Raw genomic sequence first — 19,509 nt, 5'->3', positions numbered from 1 at the left:
AAAATTTTTTTCGGGCAAAGCAAAAAATTTATGTCCAAAAGATGGCCTCCAAAGATGTAGATGATGATGAAGATTTTGATGAGTTAGAGGAAGATGATAGTGAGAGTAAGTGATCAGTGCATACAAGGTAATTCATATTGGGTACAGTAGTTGCAGGTATGGGGTCTCTCACACTTTCTCCGGACGAAGCTGGAAAGAGAGTCACTTGGGAAAAGTAAGCTGACAAAGTCTGAAAAGAAGGGATATTGTAAACTTTATATTGTATGCATAGGGAACAAAGTAAACTGAAAAGTCAACTAATCACGGTTGATTCTCCTGACGTCCGCTCATGGAGGAAAGGAAACAGTTTATTTTTTGGACTCCACAACATTGCTGGTGTTGATATTTCATTTGTGAAAGGAACACAGAAAGCTTGTGCAATGATGGTCATACTTACATTTCCTGATCTGAGGGTGAGAGAGTCCTCATGATGTGCATTGATTATTTTATACTGTATTTGCCTGATTAAAACCCCGAGCATTTTTAAGTAACAAGGGAAAAATTGCATTAAAAAAACAAAATGTTTCCAAAACAAGGAATCAAACCCATGTCTTTTAGGTTAGGAGACTGTGCTTCAAGAGTTAGGCTATTTGGAGCAATCTAAACTCCAGGCTACCTAAATTTTAGTTAAAATATGCATATCTATAGTGAGAAAACTGAGAATGTTTTAGGGATGGGCGTTTATTTGAGGCTTTGAGTTGGGCTTCTAATCAGACAAATACGGTACATGTATACTCCAGTTGCATGTGAGCATTATCGAGTTTTTTCCTTAGGTGGCACACATTAGTAAGGAAATAGTAGAAATGACAGAACCTTACATACCAGGGTTTTTGGCATTTCGTGAAGTTAGCTTTCTCATGGATCGATTGGAAGAGATAAAGGGGAATAACCCTCACCTTATGCCACAGGTAACTTCATTAGGAATCTCTCATTTAAATCAATTCTTTCTTATTGAACTTCAGGTAATAATGGTAGATGGCAATGGAATACTGCATCCAAGAGGTATTGCATCATGGATTGCATTTCTTTTGCTGATTTATATAAGGGCTGGTTTATTTTAATGAAGAAACGTTCTCTCACATTTAGGATTAGGATTAGCAAGTCATTTTGGAATATTGTGTGGTATTCCATGCATTGGAGTTGCAAAGAACCTTTTCTGTGTTGACGGCTTACAGAAATCAGCAGACTTCAAAGAAAAGGTTATTCTTGTAGTCATTAGTTGATTCTTTATTAATTTTGTCTGCATAAATTTAGATTAGCAAGCTAAAAAAGAAAGGTGATAGCTTTGATTTGAAAGGAGACTCTGGCAAACTTTGGGGAAAAGCAAGTGATTTCATTATATCCAACTTGCCATGTTCATTTTGTATACTATAGGCTGTCAGGACTTCAGATGATGCTGTTAATCCTGTATATGTTTCTATTGGTCATAAAATCAGTTTGGAGACAGCCACAAAATTAGTGATTGCTTGTTCAGTGAAAAGAATACCAGAACCAACTAGAAAAGTAAATTAATACCGAGGTGTAGGATAACAACCTATTCATCTCATAGTCTGCAATAATACAAAATTTAGAGTTTTGTCTTGCCTTCTGTTTTTACTTCAGCTGTTTTAATGGAGCGTTTTCTCTTAGCCATTTTTGATGCAATGACAATTGATATAGCCCATGATCTTTATTTGTTCAACTGTTTTAGCAAATTAAAAAATTTGTAAAAAAATCCAAACACAATCCGAATCAGCTCCAACTTTCTAAACAACATAAGTGCATGTATGTGCATCAAGAAAAATTATTAAAATGAAGATTCATTTTTGACGAGATCTGGCCAATGATCCTATACTACAATACAGGGACTTTGACCTGATTTTGGAGCAACTTTAAAAATTTGTAAAAAATTCAAACATGATCAGAATCAGTTAAAACTTTCTATGCAATATAAGGACATGTATATGTATTATGAAAATAGAAAATTCTTTGTTTTTAATTTTGATGAAATTTGGCCAACAGGACTTTGGTCTGATTTATAAAAAATCCTAAGGACATGTATAATTTTTGTTTATAAAAGGAGAATTTTTTTCTATTCAAATTTGGCCAAAGACCAGTATAGGGTAGTGATGGGCGATATGGGCAATTTTCTTAATTTTTGATAACGATCGATATGGACTTTTTAAGGAAGTATCAAGTATTAACAATACGATAACCACACCTTCATTTTGAGGTGTGTCAAGGGTGTGGCTAATGATTTTGGCACAGATGTACTTGTCATGAGAAAATATAATTTTCATGCTCTTGAGCTTAGTTCTCTTCTTATTGAGCTAACAACTGGTCAGTTGCTTCTTTCTTGCAGTTTAAGAGTGCAATTTTATTAAAATTAGTTATTTAACCTTAATAAACGGGTGTGGTCAATAGATCGATAAAAATTGCAAAAAAATTTTGATGATTCAAATCAATTCTGTAGAATATCGTTTATATTGATAAAGAATTGATATATTGCCCATCACTAGTATAGGGTTATTGGCCAGAGTTTTTAGCAACTTTGAAAATTTATATTTTTACGAGCATTGTGTGAAAAAAATTATAAAATTGCAATTTTTGATGAAATACCAGGTATTATACCCATACCTTACACACTCTAATTGCTTTTCTGTGTAATGACTTATTTTTATACATTACAGGCTGACTTGTTGTCAAGACAGGAGCTAAGACCAAAATCAAACAGAAAGAAACAATATTAGTCGTGATAATTATTAATCAATTTTTATATATCAAAACTTTTAATGTTATTTTTACAGTTTTGTGATGAAATTTTTAAAAAATTATTTTTATTTTCTAGTCTTCTTTTGGCTTTTCTGGTGGTGGTCCACAAGGCTGAAGCATTTTCTATTGATGAAATTCATTAAAAAAATTACATGCAACTTCTCAATTTCTAACCTGAATAAAATTAAACTTGATCCTTGCTTTTGACTCATTCTCTGCTATTGCAAAGAACTCCATCATGTGGTGATGGCCAATGTATGAAGCATACGAATCACGATGCTGGTTAATTAACCATTCACTACACAGAGGAATTACTGTTACTTAAAATAGAATTCAATTATTGCATCGTAATCATGTTACTAAAAATAACTAACAAGTGTTCTATTTTTAGAAGCAGATATAAATAGCACTACATGTGAAATGGACTTACTATTTGGTCATGTCTGCATGTCCTGTCCCCACGTATTTTGACTGCACTGTAAAGTTACGTAACAAAAAATAATAAATAAACTTTATAATTAAATTAATTTTAGCTCTAATGACTATCATTCAATAATACATCTTAATATTGTTCGTAATGGTCAAAATGAAATGTTTAATATCTATTCACTCACAGTGTTCAAGTTGGCTGTGAATATTATAACGATCAGCCTGCATAAATAAAATGGGATACAAGAGGTTGGCATTAATTAGAAATGTACTGTTGACTGTTTATGTGAGTGAAATTCGTGTGTCACGGATTCTTTAGTGTTGTTATGCATTCAACAAACTCACCATTATTGTCAACAGTGGTGTCTCTTTTATAGTAGATCCACAAATCCGAGAGTACAGAAATAGTAACAGTCCGTTTACTCTATTTTTAGCAACACCAAATTAGGTCCTAACGTGACGTCTCCTCTATAAATAGAATCACAGTGAGCGGAGGAGGAAGTGACCACTGTTGAGCTGTGCCCTTTTATCTTCTCTCTGACTGCCTGCTCTTTGTACAGCGGACATTCGACTGCCAATAGGACACGCACACACAGAAGGACCCGGCGTTAGGAGACAGTTACAATGCAGGCCATCAAATGTGTGGTTGTGGGAGACGGGTAAGTTCTGGTTGACATTTTCTCTGGGTGTGTTCCTATTGTTATCATTGTCTTTGTTGTGATGAAACCTTCTCTTTTTCTCCTCCCTCCCTCCCTCCCTCTCACTCTCTCTCCCCTCACAGTGCTGTGGGTAAGACATGTTTGTTAATTAGTTACACCACCAATGCCTTCCCTGGAGAATACATCCCAACTGTGTAAGTAAAGACATTATTGTACGTGTACATGTAGAAATATATCCATTTGTAATAATTCATTATGTACTCGTGGAAGATTCCTCTGTCTTGTATTTCGTTCAATGTGTCGTGTTATATTTGATTGTGTCCGATTATTCATTTCTAACTGACAAACGGTACACAATTACGCCCTCTCTTTATCATTTTTTAAACTATTATTTTGCTTCTAATGAAGTTTATGTGTCTCATTTAAAAGTATAATATCGTATTTCATGCATAGTACATGTGACAGGAAACTTTGCTTCACGTCATACTGATTACCCGTTGCCTTTTATGCCATGATGTGTATCCAATAGACTTTGTATGATATTGTTTTTCTGAGAAGTGACTGAATGTGCTGGTATGGCTATGACTTGTTTGTCCCTATCCATTTCTATCTTTTATTATTGCCTGGAGCCTGGAGTGTGTATGTGTGTACACCTAAGCCATGATAAGGAATGTACTTATCCAACTTTCTGCTAATGTGGCATGAGTCCTTATTTCCGTTCTGTCCCGCCAGTAATTAACCTGTATCTCTCTCTCCCTCTCTCTCTCTCTTCTGTCTCCCTCTCTCTCTCTCCTATTACTCAATATTTGTCTCCTTATCTCATTTCCTCCCCTCCATCCCTCCTACTCTCTCATGTTAGTTTTGATAATTATTCTGCAAATGTAATGGTAGATGGAAAGCCTATAAATCTTGGTCTCTGGGACACAGCAGGTGAGTATGATAACTTTGTTTTGTTGTTTTGGGAACTGTGTCCACAGCCTTTGGTGTATTGGGATGCTGGGAGTGGCATCAGACCACTTATGTGACTCTGCTTTCTTTTACTACTTCATTTCTTTTATACAAACACACACTCACTCATGTAAAAATCACATGGCACAAAACATTTACATTTACCTTTTACGCATATAAGGGCAAGAAGATTATGACAGATTAAGGCCACTCTCCTACCCACAGACAGTAAGTGGTAGTGTATATGACAGTGAGACTCATGTACCCTCCTCCTCTGTTTCTCTGTTTAGGATGTGTTTCTGATATGCTTCTCACTAGTTAGTCCTGCCTCTTTTGAGAATGTCAGGGCAAAGGTGAGTTCATGACTTTGTATGAACATTTACTTTTGATGTGGCTACCTTTTCCTTTCCTGTAGTGGCATCCTGAAGTTAGTCACCACTGTCCAAACACTCCGATAATTCTGGTAGGAACTAAGTTAGATTTGCGAGATGACAAGGAAACAATTGAGAAGTTGAAAGAAAAGCGTCTTTATCCTGTGACATATACACAGGTAATAGCCAAAGCAATAATGATTACATGTACATGTATGCTGGGATTTTATTCTTTGCATTGCTATTGGAATGTTATCACTTTGTGTCATGGTTGTTATGACTTGCATTTTCATTTCACAGGGTCTTCAAATGATGAAGGAAATGGGTGCTGTTAAATATCTTGAATGCTCTGCTCTCACCCAGAAGGGCCTAAAGACCGTCTTTGATGAAGCAATCCGTGCTGTTCTACAACCTCAAAAATTACCCAAGAAGAAGAAGGGTTGTGCGATATTGTGAAAAATAATTATTTTAAAAAATATGCAACAACGAGCCCTCCTTGATGTGTCGTCTTTCATAAAATTATCATGTTATTTAAATTAACGAACACTAATTATAATAATTATAATACTAATAATATTATGTTTTCTTTTGCACATTTTCTTTCTCATGCAGACTTCTCTTCTAGCAAGTGTAGCTCACTGTAATAATAATTATTATTGATTACGAAGCTTGCTTCTGAACTATTTTTAACTATTATTATTGTTATTTTTTGTTTTCCATTAGTAATAATACTGTAATGGTAATATTAATATTGAATTCTTGTTTGAAAAAAACTGATGATGCTGCAAGTAGTATGGGAGGAGAAGTAGGAGGAGGATAACCTTAAATTAATTAGTTAATCTACAATGGTGTCTCATATTTTGGTGTCCTTTCTGGGCAACAGGATATGGCTCAAAGTACTTCTAATGATCATCTGTATTTCTATGGCCTTTCTCCTTGGCCATTCTTATCTATCCACCACTTCCAGAAGTGTTTTCCCGTCTAGAGTTCGAGCTAATGGAGCCACCTTAGTGGATCACTTGTTACTGGCATCTAATGGTCAAATGAATAGCACCTCCTTCAGTAGCCCCAATCAAGATTCACTCAGCATGCACATGTTGTCTCACGTGGCAAGATCTACCCCAGACTGCAATTCCAGTAGCACTGCCCATACTCTTGGACCAGTCCCTACCCATAGATACATCATAGAGTGGTTTCATTGGGAGCAACTGACAATGGCCACTACCAGTATGATCACACTTTCGTGGTTTGTGTCTCCATGGAATGCTAACGTCATTGAACCTTTCACTTTAAACTCAAGATATTTTGGCATACCACACCCATACAGGAAAAATACACCTCTCTTCTCATTCCTAGACTACGAGAAGTTCAACAGACTATTGTGTAAACATGACATTCCACCAGTTCTTAGGTTTAGCGAGTTTTTGAGATACGCTAATCGAAGAGTTGTTGTAGTTCACCTCCTTTACAATGGCTTTGATATGAGGAGATTTGGTAACAGAGGGGCATCAAGGACTGAGATTTTATCCTTACTGTACAGTAAAGGTGGCCATTATGCAGACTGTAGCGATACTCTGTACATGCAACGAATTGGAAGAGTTTTATTAAAGTGGATTAACCTAATGAGTCCATCACATCCATTTATCATAAGTCACTATTGTTGCATTAATGGATCTCATCCAACCTATCGTGAAGAAATGGCTCAAAATTGCCGTGTACCAAGTGATGGAGATGTAACTGTTGTGTTCACAGATTGGAGAGGACTCAGTCCACTAAAGAATTTTCGTGTGTTTGTTCCAGAGGCTAAGAACATCAATCTACCTCGCCCTTCAATAGATGTGTATCCTTACAGCTCATCAGTCCTCAGAAATGCAAGTGCTTTCTTGAATGCCATGACTAGTGGCTCAGAGTTTGTTGGCGTTCACTGGAGAACAGAGAAACTAGGACAGAAAGGAAATAAATACTTCCTCCAATGCCTAAGTTCAGCTCAACAAATAATACTGAAGATCTTTGATAGACTTGAAGGGAAGATCAACTTGTTGCATTTTTCTGACACTGGTCCTTTTGGGAGTAAGTCCTGTCTTCACAACTGTCTCAGTAATGAGTTTGTTACGTCTTCATTTTCAACTAATGGGATTACCTTAACTCATTACAGTCCAAGTGTGTTTGATGGCATTGGTGACTCAGGATTTGTAGCCAGTGTAGAACAGGAGGCATTGTCAAGAGCTAGAGCACTTGTGCTGGTTGGTGGTGGCTCATTTCAGTCTCAACTTTACACAAGGTATAGACATTATCAGAAGTCATCTCATATCATTTATAAGGTTTGCCACGGTGAATGAGATGACATAAATTCAACCAATGGATCATGACTCATCAAAATTGATTTACAATGTAATAATAAATTTTACAACAAGTTTTTTTCATTAAAATCATTTCTGTGTAATTCTTGGTAAAGTTGTATATTGAGAGTCTGATGATTCAATATTCAATTCTGATGTTGCTGTGTCAAGTGATGAGGGTAGGCTTAGACCTCTTACTCTCTGCAAGTCGTGAATAAACCTTTGTTCTTCCAACAGTTTCTGGTATTGCTTTTCAAGTCGAATTTTCCTTAACTATTATGATATATATTAGAGGACAATTATTTCAGTTGCAAGTACAATAAACAAGCTTTACTTGTAGTCCATTGTTTTTCTCAATAATCTGCTGCAAATTACTCCTAAGTTGTCTGTTCTCTATCCCAATCCTATGAGTCTGTTCCTTGAGACATTCTGCTGCTCTCTATATTATAGCATAATAAGTGCAAGCAGGTACCGGTATATAACTTATATTTTCTTACTTTGTCTGCTTTCTCTGCCATTGCTCGGACTCTTGATTCTGCTTGCCTCTCAAATGATCGTTGTTCTCTAAGGAACTGTGTCTTCAGAGCCCTTACCCTGTTCTCGTGCTGGAACTGTTTCTCTTCAACTTCTTTTTCTAATTTGGCTATTTCATCTTCTTGCTCTTTTTGTAGGGCCTAGTGTTCATCAGTAAAACTGAAAAATAACTGTAGTCAAATGCATCATACCCTGAATGGCTGTAGAGCTTCAAGTTCTTGATTTACCTTTGCCAGTTCACTCTGTTTCTCCAGTAAAATGGAGCTAAGTTCTAGAATGATACAATTAAGTTTCATCAGTGAATCCTGCAGTTAAGGACTTGCCAGATTTCTTCTCATCAAATTGTTTGACTAGTTCTTCTTTTTGCTGCTTAATCTCTTCCAATTCAAGTCGATTCTGATCACCAAGAGAGACTATCAGAGACTGTCTCTTTTGAGCTCTTCTTGAAACAAAAGTTTGATAGTCTTGCTATTATTGGGAGATCATGAACAATAAATGGTTTCACTTCAATCTAATTACATTCTCAAGCTTTGTTCTTTCTGCTTCGCTTTGAAGCCACTCATTCTCTGATTTTCTAAATTCTTTTTGTCAAGGGTGAAAACAATACTGGAAAAGAAGACTGACATTTCACTGAATGCAAAATTAATGTACATGTACATAATAAAAGGATACAGATCATCAACTTGTCTCTTAAGTGCATCCATTTCAATGTCAAGCTCATTTAATCTAAAGTATAAATGGAGTTGGGATCATTGGCACATTGATCACGATCTCACTCTTGTTTTAGTGCCAGTTCTTTGTCTGGTGGGGCAGGAGGCCCAAAGTCCTTCTTTTCACTCTCTCCTTTTCCATCATCTTTTGCAGTGTCTTTCTTTTTCTTGCCTCCTTTTCCATCCTTTTTCTTCTTGCCTTTTGGCATGATCAAAGGTGTAGCATAATAATGTACTCGAAATTGCTGTTCTGTTGTCACAGCAACAAAGATCCACGCCCCTCAAGCTCCGTTTAATTCCGTAAAAGTACTATCTTTTGTAGTATACGGAAACATTACGAGGGTGGAGCTAGCACAATGTGCGTGGGCGTTGGACCAAAGCAAGATCAAGAAGGGCGTACCTGTCCTGCAAATAATGGAGACGCCAAACCTTACACCTCCTTACTTATTTGCAGGAGTAAGTTGTGTAGCATCGTAGCATCATTATAATACATGATTATAGGAGCAGCAGTTTGTCGTACTGGAGTTCAAGAATGAGCTGCCTCTCTCATCAGGGATCATAACACTTACTTTTAATACTAACAGCAGCTACTATGACAGGATCCCAGTCACACCAATTGGACCTAAAGCAGTGAAAGCCCTTTTTCCAGGTTAGCGCATGAACAGACTCATTTACAGTATACATTTATTACAGCTTTCAAAAGAAGTGGAACTTACACTGTAACCCCAAAGTTTGACCTCTCTGAGCAGCAGGCATTCCCTCAATTTAACATTAAAGTTCTCTCTCCATTGGAGGCACTGAGGGTGTGCATGATGGCAAATGCATCATCAACAGATGTCAATTATCGGGGTATTGTAGCAGCTTTTATGGCATATCTCATTAAAATGGAAGAGACTGGTGACAGCGAATCATATGTAAAACTGATCGATGATGTATTTTACACTGCAATTCAAAGAATGGAGATACCACAATCTGACTTATCTACATTTTTAGCTGGTATGTAATGCAATATTTAATGCTATTATTGCTTGTGATTTAGGCCATTATTGCTCAAGTAACTTGCTTCACTTTTCATTGACACACAAGCTACATTGGACTAGTAACTGGCTATCCAATCCTGCCAATGTACCAGCCAGTGAATGGTTTGTTTCACCCAATATTGATGGTCAGACACCAATGGATGTAGCCAAAAATGTTGGATTTCTTAGACATGCAGAATCAATGGAGCAATACATGGTATTATATACATGTACATGTACATGTAAACAACGTATTGAGTTATATGCATGCTATTAGGAAATTGAAGCAAAAGAGAAGAAAAGCATGTGGGAAAAAGTTAAGGTAAAACTCCTTAGTGTAAAAATAATAGTATGTTGATTAAGTAATATATAGGGTCATGCCACTGATGCTGAAGTAAGTTAGAGCACTCTATTTATACTTCATTGTACTATCCATCTGATAGCACTTCAGTTCTGATTTAAGCAGGAAATTCACAAGAAAAATAAGTAAGTGCTGTTAAAGCCAGAGAGACTGGTTTATTTATGTTGTATTTGACAGAGAAGGCTTGGAAAAAAAGATCAAAAGAGAAAGTAAGTTTATTTGATTTGTATGTGTATAGCAGACTAAGACAAGGGGTCACTTGGGAATTATGAGAAACTTCAGAAACTTATAAATAAGGATGTGTTATACATTGTATTTGGGTAGATGTTGTGCAAACACTGTGAACATAAAATTCATAACTTAGTTAATTCTTATGTATTTCCAAATTGTTTTAACAATGTAAATGTACATGTGCTTTCAAAATAAATCTAATTCAGTTTTTATTTTTTGGCCCAAATGGCCTTTATGTTATTCCACTACACATTATGCATTTAATAATTCTAAACCATGCAATCAGGAATTATCTCTAAAACCAAGTGGATCAAGTGGAATAGAACTAGCGGAAAGTTTCATTAATCAATTAAAAGCAACATCCCTCTATTCTGCTGAAGTATCAGAAGAATACACTTGCACTGACAGCATTAGTGGTCACCTCACATTGCAAGTATAAAAATTAATCACATGTATAATAAATTGATTGTAAATGAACAGGTTGGAGATATTGTGTATGTAATACGTGAAGAAAGCAATGGAATGTGCATGGGAGTAGTTGGTGGTCATAATAAATACTGCAAAATGCCAGTACAAATCCTTCAAGCAATATCACAGGTACATGATGGGTACAATGTACTAATAGCTATTCAGAATAACCATCACATGCAGGATACTGACAATACTCAGTCTGACTCTGATGATTCTTCTGTATATGAGCATGTTGAGAACAACAGTTATATTAACAAAGGTGGCTTTCTCAATAAAAAAGTATTGTTGGTGGATTAGTAATCTGCATGTATATATTATATTTATAACATTATTTAGGGGCAGTTGAATGCAGCTTTGAAGTCTCAAAGTTATGAGTCCGGTCTTGATAAAATTCCCAAATCCCATCCTGCTCATATTCCTCTTCCTCCTTCTCCTCCTCCTCCAATTACAACTCGTGTTGAATCAAGACCACCAGCAGTAATCCCAAGAAACAAACCTGGTTGGAATAATACAGAGGCTTCAGTGTACCCAATAGCCTCAAGGCCCATGGTCCCAGTTAAGAAAGGTAGAATCCCAAGGCCACCAGATTCAGACTCAGAAACTGATGAGGAGTATATTGATCAGGCTCAGGCTCAAGCATCACTTCAACCAAGAGACTATTCTCATCCTGTAAGAGAACCTGATCAGCCAAATTTCCCTGTTTTGCCAAAATCCCCAAGACCTTTAGCTCGCGCACTCCCTGCTGTTCCACAAAAGACTCGGTCACCAGAAAAAAAAGAAAATGACTCTTCACATCGCCCACTGCCTGCTGTGCCTAGTCCAACAACACAAAATCCAAAAATAGCTTACCCATTGCCTGCATTGCCTCCAAAGAAGCCACAATCATCAACTCTTAATGAGGTTTCAGGAGAAAAGCCCCTTCCTCCAGTTCCGCAAAAAGCAAATAAAGAACGTCCTCATCAATTTTTACCACCAAAAACAGGAGGACCACAAGCAGTACCTATTCCAATTCCACCTCAGATTCCATTGAGGCAAACTTCAAAGTCTCCTCCTCCAACTCAATCACCTCCTCTTCCTGTGAAGAAAGCAAGGACACCTCCTCTTGTTCCCAAGAAACCAACAACGATCCAGCAAAATTCTCCTGTAGCAAAGAAGAAGCCTATTCCACCACCACGAGTGCCAATTGTTCCACGGAACCGAACTCAAACCAACAACTCGGACAGTGATGAATATGACGATACTATGGCTCTCAGGAAAACTCTAACACCAGAAGAGAAAGCAGAAGTACAAAGCAAAGCAGCATCAGTAAAAGAAATAATATCAAATTTCAACAACTCACAGTGACACCACAATAATAATTCTATGAATGTATTCTTTGGTACCATTTTTAATTTTTACAATAAAGATATAAATACAGATGATAAAGTTTAACATAGAATATAATATATCATGACAAGCATAAGCAAAACAACACAGTTATTGTCCTTGTGTCTGAAGAATGTGATGTGTCTGTGTGATACCATGCACTAATAATTGAACTAATCAAACTAAAGAATGGAAGAGATAAAAAATAATAATAAATAATTATAAATTTTGTTATCACATACCAATCTCATGGAAGGGCCGGGACTGTCTGCAAAAGAATTGTCTAAATTTTCTTTATCTACAAAAATTTAAAGTACAAAAAATAACAGGTAACAACACATCTATTCTGCAAACCTGGTGAATCTTGGAATATCCTGTGTGAAAACTTCTTGCGAAGAGCATGAGCAATAACAGCTGCTGGGTCGTCCATTGATGGCTCCCTTGAGACAGTTTGATGAGGTCGAAATGGTGTACCTCCAGGTGACCTATACAAAAAATAATTATCATTCATTAATTATTTTTATATTGCTCCACAGATACCAAAGTCCCTGTACTATAATACATGTACATGGTCTTTAGCCAAATTTCACTTAAGCTCAACATACACTGAGCAACTTTGTTGCCAGTACCTTTGATGTGGTGAGGCAACTTGTTGCCAGAAGTTGAGAGTTTCTCTACTTTCTGCAACATGTTGCCCAGTGTTGCTCAACCATATCAAAGGTCTGACAACGAGTTGCCAGCAACAAAGTTGCTCAGTGTATGTTGGGCTTAAAAGAGAATTCCCCACTTTATGTATATATACATAATACATATGTACTGCATAGAAACTTTGGGCAGATTCTAATCAAAATTGAATTTTTACTAATTTTTAAAAGTTGCTCATAAGCCAAACATGTTGCAGCATTGTGCAAGATAAGAATAACAAACACCGCTTAAACTTGCTCAGAAATAACTCTGTGCCTATTTCTGATACATGTACATGTACACATCGATAAAGTTAAAATAATACCTTTTCATGTCAAGCTTTCTTAGTTTGACACTTCCAATCTCATCGCTAATATTAACATGATGAGTAGCTGTGGAGGAAGCAGTCGAATCTATGCCACCATCTTGTTGCTGAGGATTAACGGTTTGTTCTCCCTATCAAGAAATGAATAAAGGAAGAACTCTAATAAAAGTTGTTCGTACAGTAGTCGAGTCTGGAAGAGGAGGAGGGGGAGGAGGAGCAGGAGGAGGAGCAGCTACAGTAAATAAATAATATTAAAATTAATATAAATTTTTATTTATTTCACCATCATTCTGTTCCATTAACGAGTAGAGTGCAATCTGGGATTTGAGACGAGCTAATTCTGATTCAAGGGACGTTAGCTTCTCAGTCGCTTCTATTAATAGTAACAATTACATAATTAATACAAAATTACTGTTACTAATTATAGACACACATAAGATGTACACTGTACTAACCAGCTTTCTCTCTCGCTAGTTTCTCCTGAGGGTCGTCAGATTCTTCTTCGTCAATCGACTCCAAACGAGAAAATCTTTTAGTAAGAGTTGGAAGACCAGAGTCTCTCAGTAACGCTAAAGGACCTTCGTCATCAAAAGACCCTCCTCCTGATACCATCGGGGAAGCTAGTTGAGACCCAGGTAGCTATAAAGAGCAATGTACTAGTAATATGCACACACATACATACATAAGGTATATATTACCTGTACATATAGTCTATGTGTTGAATCTATGGGTAGTCTAGTGCCAATCATACGAACAATGCTACGATTAGAACCATACACTCTCTATATTAAGAATATAAATTAGGTAATTTTAAAGGATCTGTATAAACACTGGTTGGCTTACAATAGTCTCTTCTGGTCCTCTTTTACCTCCTGCCATTTTTTACAAGCTCCTCCTACTAGGCGGAGTAGGATCACGTGACTCTCGTTTAGTAAAGTTATTGAAATTTGCAGGTCAGTGAGGTCACGTGATCTTTTGTAGGAACACTCAGAACAGACTGTCGACTGTGTGTCCTTTCTCGGCTTCCAAGTTTAGAATTTGTCAGTAAAAGTTCGAGAGATACAAATACACGAAGAGAGACTTCTCCTTGGACCTTAATAAATCCATTCTCTTAAGAGGCAAGTGGGATTTTTGCAGGGGCCATTTAGCCAGAAGCCCCTCCTTCGCCCTCCTTCTTCTAGACTAAACTAAAAGCTGACATGGACAATCTAAAAGTAGTCAGGGAGCTCCGTGATTTGGCTGCTGTCCCTCAAAACAGGGCTACAATCGTCAGGGTAAGCCAGCTCACGAATGAATGGTTTATAATTTTTTGAATGCAATAAATATAATTGATTTCTAATTGTGCATCTAATGATTTTAATAGTTGCCTAATGAATAATGATATCATTCTAAATGTACTTAATGTGCCAACTTTATAGGATCGTGGCTGTCTACCTGGTCTAGTATTGTTCCTTGATAATTCCAATCAAGAAGTTGTGGCAACTGCTTTAGAGGTATTAATTGATTTATTGAACACAAGCAATGACAATGGGGACATTGTACATGTACACACACACACACACCCACATATAAGGATTAGTGTGATAGTAGCTAGCTAGCAATGCTTATTTGCGTCACTGTAGTATCATTTACAAGTGTTTATATGATCAAATATGCCATTGAGATATGCTGTTATCATTACATTGCAATGTGCAATAATGACACGCATGCACACACACACACTCTCTCTCAATCATTTATGTAGGAGTAGCATTACTAGTTGTGATAGTTTTATTAATCATATACATGTACGTGTATTTCTTTTTATTAGGCATTGCATTATTTAGCACAGACGCATTCCAATCGCTCGATAATGAAGAATGAAGTTGGACTTGTTATCAGTTTAAGGAGCATCATGGAGAGGTATGCAGAGAGAGAGAGAGGGTGAAAGGGTGAGGGAGGGTGCAAAAGAGTGAATATTGTATTACTGCCACTTATTAAATTATATTCTGTTGCCAAGCATTTAAAGTGGGTCAGTCTGAGTATTGTATATACATGTACATGTACATAACTTTGATTTTCATTTTACTGTTTGCATACATAAAACATATAAAGTCATGTATTAGTGTATGTGCTTCATGTTGTGATTGTGTTATTCAATAGGTCGGATTATGATCCTAATGTTGTCCAATTGGCTGATAGCATTCATCGTTTGCTTATTCCTCCTGCTGGAGCAGTGACAAGGTATTAAAGTTTGACCTAATTTTGAATAATTTTGTCATGATAATTTTTTAAAAATACACATACAGTCAAACTTCTCTAAGACGGACACCTATGGGCCAGCCATGACTGTCCTTTATACGGAGGTGTCCTTAAATTGGAGGTTATCCCATGCTAATCAGACCAGAAAATTTGCCATTTTCTTGATGCGCGTTAATTAGAAAGTTCGTTGTGTGAGACGTATCCGTCCATTGGAAGTTAATTTGTACACGTGTGGGGACAGTAAATGTCGTCCGTTATACAGAATAGAGAGGTTCCGCTATATAGAGGTTCTTTTATACACTACCCAATGGCCTTATGACCAGAACAAGAGCAACTGTATGTTATAGAGAGGTATCTGCTAATTGGGGGTTCGTTTTAGAGAGGTTTGACTGTATTGCTGTTATGGGCTAGTAAGTAGCTCATGATTTTTTTTAAATTGGTTCAAAATTACTTGCCCTGCATTTTTATTACATTTTATGATACATATTGATGTCCTTGTGCTATGTAGTAAATTTGAACTATTTTTGAAAAATACTTTTAGAGTTTTGGCCATTTTTTAAATTGACCGATTTTTGAAAAATAGCAAAGGCTATAGCCCATGGTTTTTCTTTAAAATGGCTCCGAAATCACCCCAAATTTTTATTACATTTTATTATGCATATTGATGTCCTTATGCTATGTAGCAAGTTTTGAGTTTTTTTCGACGAATACTTTTAAAATTGGTGACAAGTGTGCTATTTTAGTTGTAATTACTATGGTAGTTTTAGTTTTAGTTATTGTTATAAGCACTCAGGAATTTGGATTTTAGTTTTAGTTTAGTAAAAGAAGATAGCTCACTAAAATAGGTCTTAGTTTTAATAAGAGCTGATTTTAGTTATTGTTAACTAAAACAACACTAATTTTCCGATGCATATTGATGTCCTTATGCTATGTAGAAAGATTAACTAAAATTATTATGGCCATTTTTAATAGCAAATTTTTAAAGAAAATAACAGCCTATCACATTTTGATTGTCTATTGATTCTCTTAATCTCACACATTGTATTTATATGTATTCAGGATGGCCCTAACTTGAGCTGTTGTTTTTACCTGTAGGCCTTTAGCTCAAGCAAGAGGAGGAGCTGCTGCTAGAAGTGGGAGTAATACTTTTTTGGGTGCCTCAAACAGGAAAGCAAGAACTATTGTATTACAAGTCTCTGGTCTCGTTGATCAAGTGAGAGGGAGAGCATACACATAGCCGCATACAGAACAAGTTTACTTTTGTTTTATATTATAATTTTACTCACTATTGTTTAGGAAACAAGGTCAATTGTTGAAGACAGTCTGCTCACAGTGAAGGGTGTTGTCAGCTTCACTATTGATATTGGTAGACAGAGATGTACAGTCAGACTCAGAAGTGATTTGAAGCCAGAGGTAGGTATATTCACCATTTCTTATATTATGCCCATCATTTATCCTCCTACTTCTTATCCCTCAGTTGTTATGTGAAGCCATTAATGGGACCGGGATACTGCTGGCACAACAAGTAGTTAAGAATGAGCTAGGGGAAGAGGTAAGTAATTATTCATTATTTTCTTTTATTGCCTTTCTATTCTCAGGTCCTCCTCTCGTTTGGGTCTACACCTCAAGCTCACGTACAGGACGAGAAAGAAAACAGTCGACCAATGAGAGTAAGTGTTACCTAGCAACCTCAATGAGTTGTATTAATTAATCCTGGCTGCCAATAATTACTATATTTTCATAGTTGCCGGAATATTTACCAGAAGAGGATCAACTTGATGAAGACAAGGTATAGTTTAGTGGAGTATTAGTAAAAGTAGAAATGAAACAAAACCAGAAACGGAAAGAAATGCCATTAAGCAATCTCCCAATGTAATTTTTGTTAGGAGTCCCCTAGTTTTTTCTGTTCTGGTTTCTTTTCGTTTCTGTTTTTGTTTCGTTTCTACTTTTACTACGACCCTATTTTGGTGTGCACAATCATGCATTCACTGTGTGTGTGTTTATCGTTTTTCTTGTGCAAATTGTAGTGTATTTATTTTTGATAAGTAAATGTTTTTTTATAAATTATTTTAGGCAATAGAGAAGAGTGGGGCTGTCGGTGAAGGTGGTGGTTGGCTGAGCTCTGTTACCGGATTTATTGGCAAAGCTTTCTATTGGTAGCAGCAGGACTCAACCGGTCACTTATTGCACTATCATCAACCTGAACCAACCTTTCCATTTACTGTGTTTTAGTAATCATCTTTCTTCTCTTTTCTGTCTCTCCTGGCATGTTTCTCTCTCTTCTTGTATAAATATCAACTCGACAGCAATCTTATATGCACTTCGTCTCATTTGAGTTTGTACTGTGTGTATGTGTATGATTAATTTCATGTAATAACAGACCAGTTATGGTTATTGTTATTAATACTATAATAAAATTAATTGGGCACCCCCTCAGTTATACGTTAAGGGTCAACACGCAGTCATTCGGCTCCAGTTGTAGCTCCCGCCACCTTGTTGCAACTACTACTGCCAAGTGCCAACTCGGTCTTGCTTTGTCGAGAATGAGTGCTTTGGAGAAGTAAGCCGGACATTTCGTGTTTTACTACTTTTCTTTTATACAGCTTTCAACTTTCCGGGAGTTTTATACTGTTTGGAATTGCTGTGAGCACACAATAGATATATATTTAGGCCACTCCAATTTGATTCCTTGTTTCCCATTACCCGCCCGCATGGGGCCGCATCGCTATTCATTATTGCGGTTTTTCATTGATTATACAAGCAATTTATACAGCTGATAATGAATAAATTTAATGAAAATGAACAAACCCGCCCGCCCGCATCAGGCCCGCCTCTGTAATGGGAAACTATGAATCTTATTGGAGTGGCCTTATGAGCACGCATCAGTGTCATCAAATGCTATGGGACCAAAATTTATCTTGATCCATTCCGTGCTTATAAAGTTCGTTTTGCTTGTGTGCAGGTGGTTGTACTAATCGTGTTGAGCTTCTCACAAAGAAGAGCAAAGAAAGGTTTGAGTACCTGTAATGGAGTCCCAGGGATTGTACCGTGAGTTTTAAGTTCCACTCCATAAACCTCCCAAAAATTTGGTCTGCCCCTCCCTCACATTAGATCTGTTGCATACTTTGTTTTCGTACAACAGCTTTCTTAATAGTGTATATGTATCTAATGGTTTACACAATAGTCCTATCAATTTTCTGAATCCAAGACATCGCTTGGTGTATGTCCTTGCGTGTGGACTAGTGGCCTCTTCATTATTGAATATCATCCTTCAGTCTTCATCATCAGTTGAAGTAGAAAACAAGTGGTTCAAAGACATTGTTCAAAGTACATTTTGTTAATTCATTACCCAATTCTGCTATTGTGTTCATTTATAGATATCTATATTGTTTTTTTCATACTTGTGCTTGTCATTCAGACATATCCATTATTAGCTTGTGTTCAGTCACCTATACCACTGCTGGGGTATAGCTTAGGGGCTCTGTACACTATTGTATAGTGAGTATCATTATTTGATATTAATTGTACAAATACTATTCTTTTTCCTAGTCTTGTATATGTCATAGTTTACTATGGGCTGAGCATGAACATTATTTTTAGAAGTGCTCTAATTCAACAATTTAAAAACCTAAATGTGTGTACAATATTATTATTTCATTTTTTATGAATACTGTCTCTACAGTATGCTACAAATACTATGACAGTTTTGCCTCAGATATTGTGTCTGATTGGTGTCACTATATGGTATCTTTATAAGCTAATTAAAGAGATTGTGAGATTATGTAGAGCTGATAGTGACTGGAGAGAAGCAGTGAGTTACCATGAGTCACTCATGCAAGAAAGGAGACAACATATCTTCTTAGATCACTCAACAACCTGAATCTGAAAACCAGATCAATTATGTAAAGCATTTGCTACAAAGGTCTGCAGCTATTAATTTTTCCTAGTTAATCATTATTGTTTTTATGATTAATAGGAATCCTGTTAAAATCAAGAAATACTTCTTCTCAGGTACAACTACTTTGTTTATAT

The 19,509-nt window shown here is 36.5% G+C and overlaps 7 protein-coding genes across 9 annotated transcripts; 4 read left to right on the top strand and 3 right to left on the bottom strand.

Moving 5' to 3' along the window:
• Positions 1-2,829, top strand: LOC100634648 (endonuclease V-like). Of its 2 annotated transcripts, XM_019996946.1 has the most exons (9): positions 2-105; positions 148-214; positions 272-452; positions 813-947; positions 1,002-1,041; positions 1,126-1,238; positions 1,294-1,362; positions 1,414-1,542; positions 2,709-2,829. In XM_019996946.1, the coding sequence occupies exons 1-9, from the start codon at positions 42-44 to the stop codon at positions 2,766-2,768; spliced, it is 858 nt and encodes a 285-aa protein (XP_019852505.1). In that variant the 5' UTR covers positions 2-41; the 3' UTR covers positions 2,769-2,829. The 2 variants fall into 2 exon arrangements, with proteins under 2 accessions (XP_019852506.1, XP_019852505.1); XM_019996947.1 differs by lacking the exon at positions 2,709-2,829 and having other exon boundaries at positions 1-105; positions 1,294-1,366; positions 1,414-1,525.
• Positions 2,813-3,671, bottom strand: LOC100637917 (probable splicing factor 3B subunit 5). Its single transcript, XM_003386849.3, has 5 exons — positions 3,565-3,671; positions 3,405-3,441; positions 3,221-3,266; positions 2,965-3,088; positions 2,813-2,913 (listed from the first exon to the last, which is right to left on the bottom strand). Exons 1-5 carry the CDS (start codon positions 3,565-3,567, stop codon positions 2,863-2,865), a joined length of 261 nt encoding a protein of 86 aa, XP_003386897.1. The 5' UTR covers positions 3,568-3,671; the 3' UTR covers positions 2,813-2,862.
• A 35-nt stretch (positions 3,672-3,706) lies between these two features.
• Positions 3,707-5,953, top strand: LOC100637794 (ras-related C3 botulinum toxin substrate 1). Its single transcript, XM_003386848.3, has 7 exons — positions 3,707-3,878; positions 4,001-4,072; positions 4,738-4,808; positions 5,008-5,054; positions 5,117-5,179; positions 5,242-5,376; positions 5,498-5,953. The coding sequence occupies exons 1-7, from the start codon at positions 3,844-3,846 to the stop codon at positions 5,651-5,653; spliced, it is 579 nt and encodes a 192-aa protein (XP_003386896.1). The 5' UTR covers positions 3,707-3,843; the 3' UTR covers positions 5,654-5,953.
• Positions 5,954-7,524: 1,571 nt separating this feature from the next.
• LOC100634523 (calponin homology domain-containing protein DDB_G0272472-like) lies at positions 7,525-9,079 on the bottom strand. Its single transcript, XM_003386823.3, has 8 exons — positions 8,847-9,079; positions 8,743-8,796; positions 8,590-8,644; positions 8,394-8,538; positions 8,262-8,341; positions 8,034-8,210; positions 7,871-7,975; positions 7,525-7,809 (listed from the first exon to the last, which is right to left on the bottom strand). Exons 1-8 carry the CDS (start codon positions 8,987-8,989, stop codon positions 7,627-7,629), a joined length of 942 nt encoding a protein of 313 aa, XP_003386871.1. The 5' UTR covers positions 8,990-9,079; the 3' UTR covers positions 7,525-7,626.
• Positions 9,080-9,147: 68 nt separating this feature from the next.
• On the top strand, positions 9,148-12,293 carry LOC109582290 (uncharacterized). The gene is made up of 12 exons (XM_019996961.1): positions 9,148-9,236; positions 9,282-9,429; positions 9,474-9,776; positions 9,820-10,016; positions 10,077-10,121; positions 10,173-10,193; positions 10,243-10,285; positions 10,338-10,369; positions 10,678-10,824; positions 10,872-10,988; positions 11,043-11,141; positions 11,199-12,293. Exons 1-12 carry the CDS (start codon positions 9,195-9,197, stop codon positions 12,204-12,206), a joined length of 2,202 nt encoding a protein of 733 aa, XP_019852520.1. The 5' UTR covers positions 9,148-9,194; the 3' UTR covers positions 12,207-12,293.
• Positions 12,242-14,159, bottom strand: LOC100634396 (mitochondrial fission regulator 1-like). Its single transcript, XM_003386822.3, has 9 exons — positions 14,080-14,159; positions 13,935-14,018; positions 13,692-13,875; positions 13,520-13,609; positions 13,416-13,468; positions 13,237-13,367; positions 12,582-12,712; positions 12,470-12,525; positions 12,242-12,409 (listed from the first exon to the last, which is right to left on the bottom strand). The coding sequence occupies exons 1-9, from the start codon at positions 14,113-14,115 to the stop codon at positions 12,401-12,403; spliced, it is 774 nt and encodes a 257-aa protein (XP_003386870.1). The 5' UTR covers positions 14,116-14,159; the 3' UTR covers positions 12,242-12,400.
• A 43-nt stretch (positions 14,160-14,202) lies between these two features.
• On the top strand, positions 14,203-17,881 carry LOC100637670 (armadillo repeat-containing protein 1-like). 2 transcript variants are annotated; one of them, XM_019996962.1, is made up of 11 exons: positions 14,203-14,354; positions 14,418-14,510; positions 14,655-14,729; positions 15,047-15,138; positions 15,379-15,459; positions 16,573-16,690; positions 16,774-16,890; positions 16,955-17,029; positions 17,076-17,147; positions 17,222-17,266; positions 17,551-17,881. In XM_019996962.1, the coding sequence occupies exons 2-11, from the start codon at positions 14,436-14,438 to the stop codon at positions 17,635-17,637; spliced, it is 837 nt and encodes a 278-aa protein (XP_019852521.1). In that variant the 5' UTR covers positions 14,203-14,354; positions 14,418-14,435; the 3' UTR covers positions 17,638-17,881. The 2 variants fall into 2 exon arrangements, with proteins under 2 accessions (XP_019852521.1, XP_003386895.1); XM_003386847.3 differs by lacking the exon at positions 14,203-14,354 and having other exon boundaries at positions 14,361-14,510.
• Positions 17,882-19,509: the final 1,628 nt, after the last annotated feature.

Source organism: Amphimedon queenslandica, unplaced genomic scaffold (assembly GCF_000090795.2).
Source record: "Amphimedon queenslandica unplaced genomic scaffold, v1.1 AMPQUscaffold_13392, whole genome shotgun sequence".
Classification (NCBI taxonomy): domain Eukaryota; kingdom Metazoa; phylum Porifera; class Demospongiae; order Haplosclerida; family Niphatidae; genus Amphimedon; species Amphimedon queenslandica.
This window is presented reverse-complemented; position numbering and strand designations above follow the sequence as displayed.

Coding starts and splice junctions, on each gene's coding strand:
- LOC100634648 (XM_019996946.1), top strand. CDS start 42: ATGGCCTCCAAAGATGTAGATGATGATGAAGATTTTGATGAGTTAGAG. Junction 1,042..1,125: donor TGGAATACTGCATCCAAGAG/GTATTGCATCAT, acceptor TCTCACATTTAG/GATTAGGATTAGCAAGTCAT. Junction 1,363..1,413: donor CTGGCAAACTTTGGGGAAAA/GCAAGTGATTTC, acceptor TGTATACTATAG/GCTGTCAGGACTTCAGATGA.
- LOC100637917 (XM_003386849.3), bottom strand. Junction 3,267..3,404: donor TCACAGCCAACTTGAACACT/GTGAGTGAATAG, acceptor GTAACTTTACAG/TGCAGTCAAAATACGTGGGG. Junction 3,089..3,220: donor CATGCAGACATGACCAAATA/GTAAGTCCATTT, acceptor TCCTCTGTGTAG/TGAATGGTTAATTAACCAGC.
- LOC100637794 (XM_003386848.3), top strand. CDS start 3,844: ATGCAGGCCATCAAATGTGTGGTTGTGGGAGACGG. Junction 3,879..4,000: donor TGTGTGGTTGTGGGAGACGG/GTAAGTTCTGGT, acceptor CTCCCCTCACAG/TGCTGTGGGTAAGACATGTT. Junction 5,055..5,116: donor CACTCTCCTACCCACAGACA/GTAAGTGGTAGT, acceptor TTCTCTGTTTAG/GATGTGTTTCTGATATGCTT.
- LOC100634523 (XM_003386823.3), bottom strand. CDS start 8,989: ATGCCAAAAGGCAAGAAGAAAAAGGATGGAAAAGGAGGCAAGAAAAAG. Junction 8,539..8,589: donor AAAGAACAAAGCTTGAGAAT/GTAATTAGATTG, acceptor TCCCAATAATAG/CAAGACTATCAAACTTTTGT. Junction 7,810..7,870: donor AGAAAAACAATGGACTACAA/GTAAAGCTTGTT, acceptor ATATCATAATAG/TTAAGGAAAATTCGACTTGA.
- LOC109582290 (XM_019996961.1), top strand. CDS start 9,195: ATGGAGACGCCAAACCTTACACCTCCTTACTTATTTGCAGGA. Junction 9,777..9,819: donor CTTATCTACATTTTTAGCTG/GTATGTAATGCA, acceptor CTTGTGATTTAG/GCCATTATTGCTCAAGTAAC. Junction 10,825..10,871: donor GTGGTCACCTCACATTGCAA/GTATAAAAATTA, acceptor GTAAATGAACAG/GTTGGAGATATTGTGTATGT.
- LOC100634396 (XM_003386822.3), bottom strand. CDS start 14,115: ATGGCAGGAGGTAAAAGAGGACCAGAAGAGACTATT. Junction 13,876..13,934: donor CACATAGACTATATGTACAG/GTAATATATACC, acceptor TGCTCTTTATAG/CTACCTGGGTCTCAACTAGC. Junction 13,610..13,691: donor ACTAGCGAGAGAGAAAGCTG/GTTAGTACAGTG, acceptor TACTATTAATAG/AAGCGACTGAGAAGCTAACG.
- LOC100637670 (XM_019996962.1), top strand. CDS start 14,436: ATGGACAATCTAAAAGTAGTCAGGGAGCTCCGTGATTTGGCTGCTGTC. Junction 15,139..15,378: donor TTAAGGAGCATCATGGAGAG/GTATGCAGAGAG, acceptor GTTATTCAATAG/GTCGGATTATGATCCTAATG. Junction 16,691..16,773: donor TCTCTGGTCTCGTTGATCAA/GTGAGAGGGAGA, acceptor ACTATTGTTTAG/GAAACAAGGTCAATTGTTGA.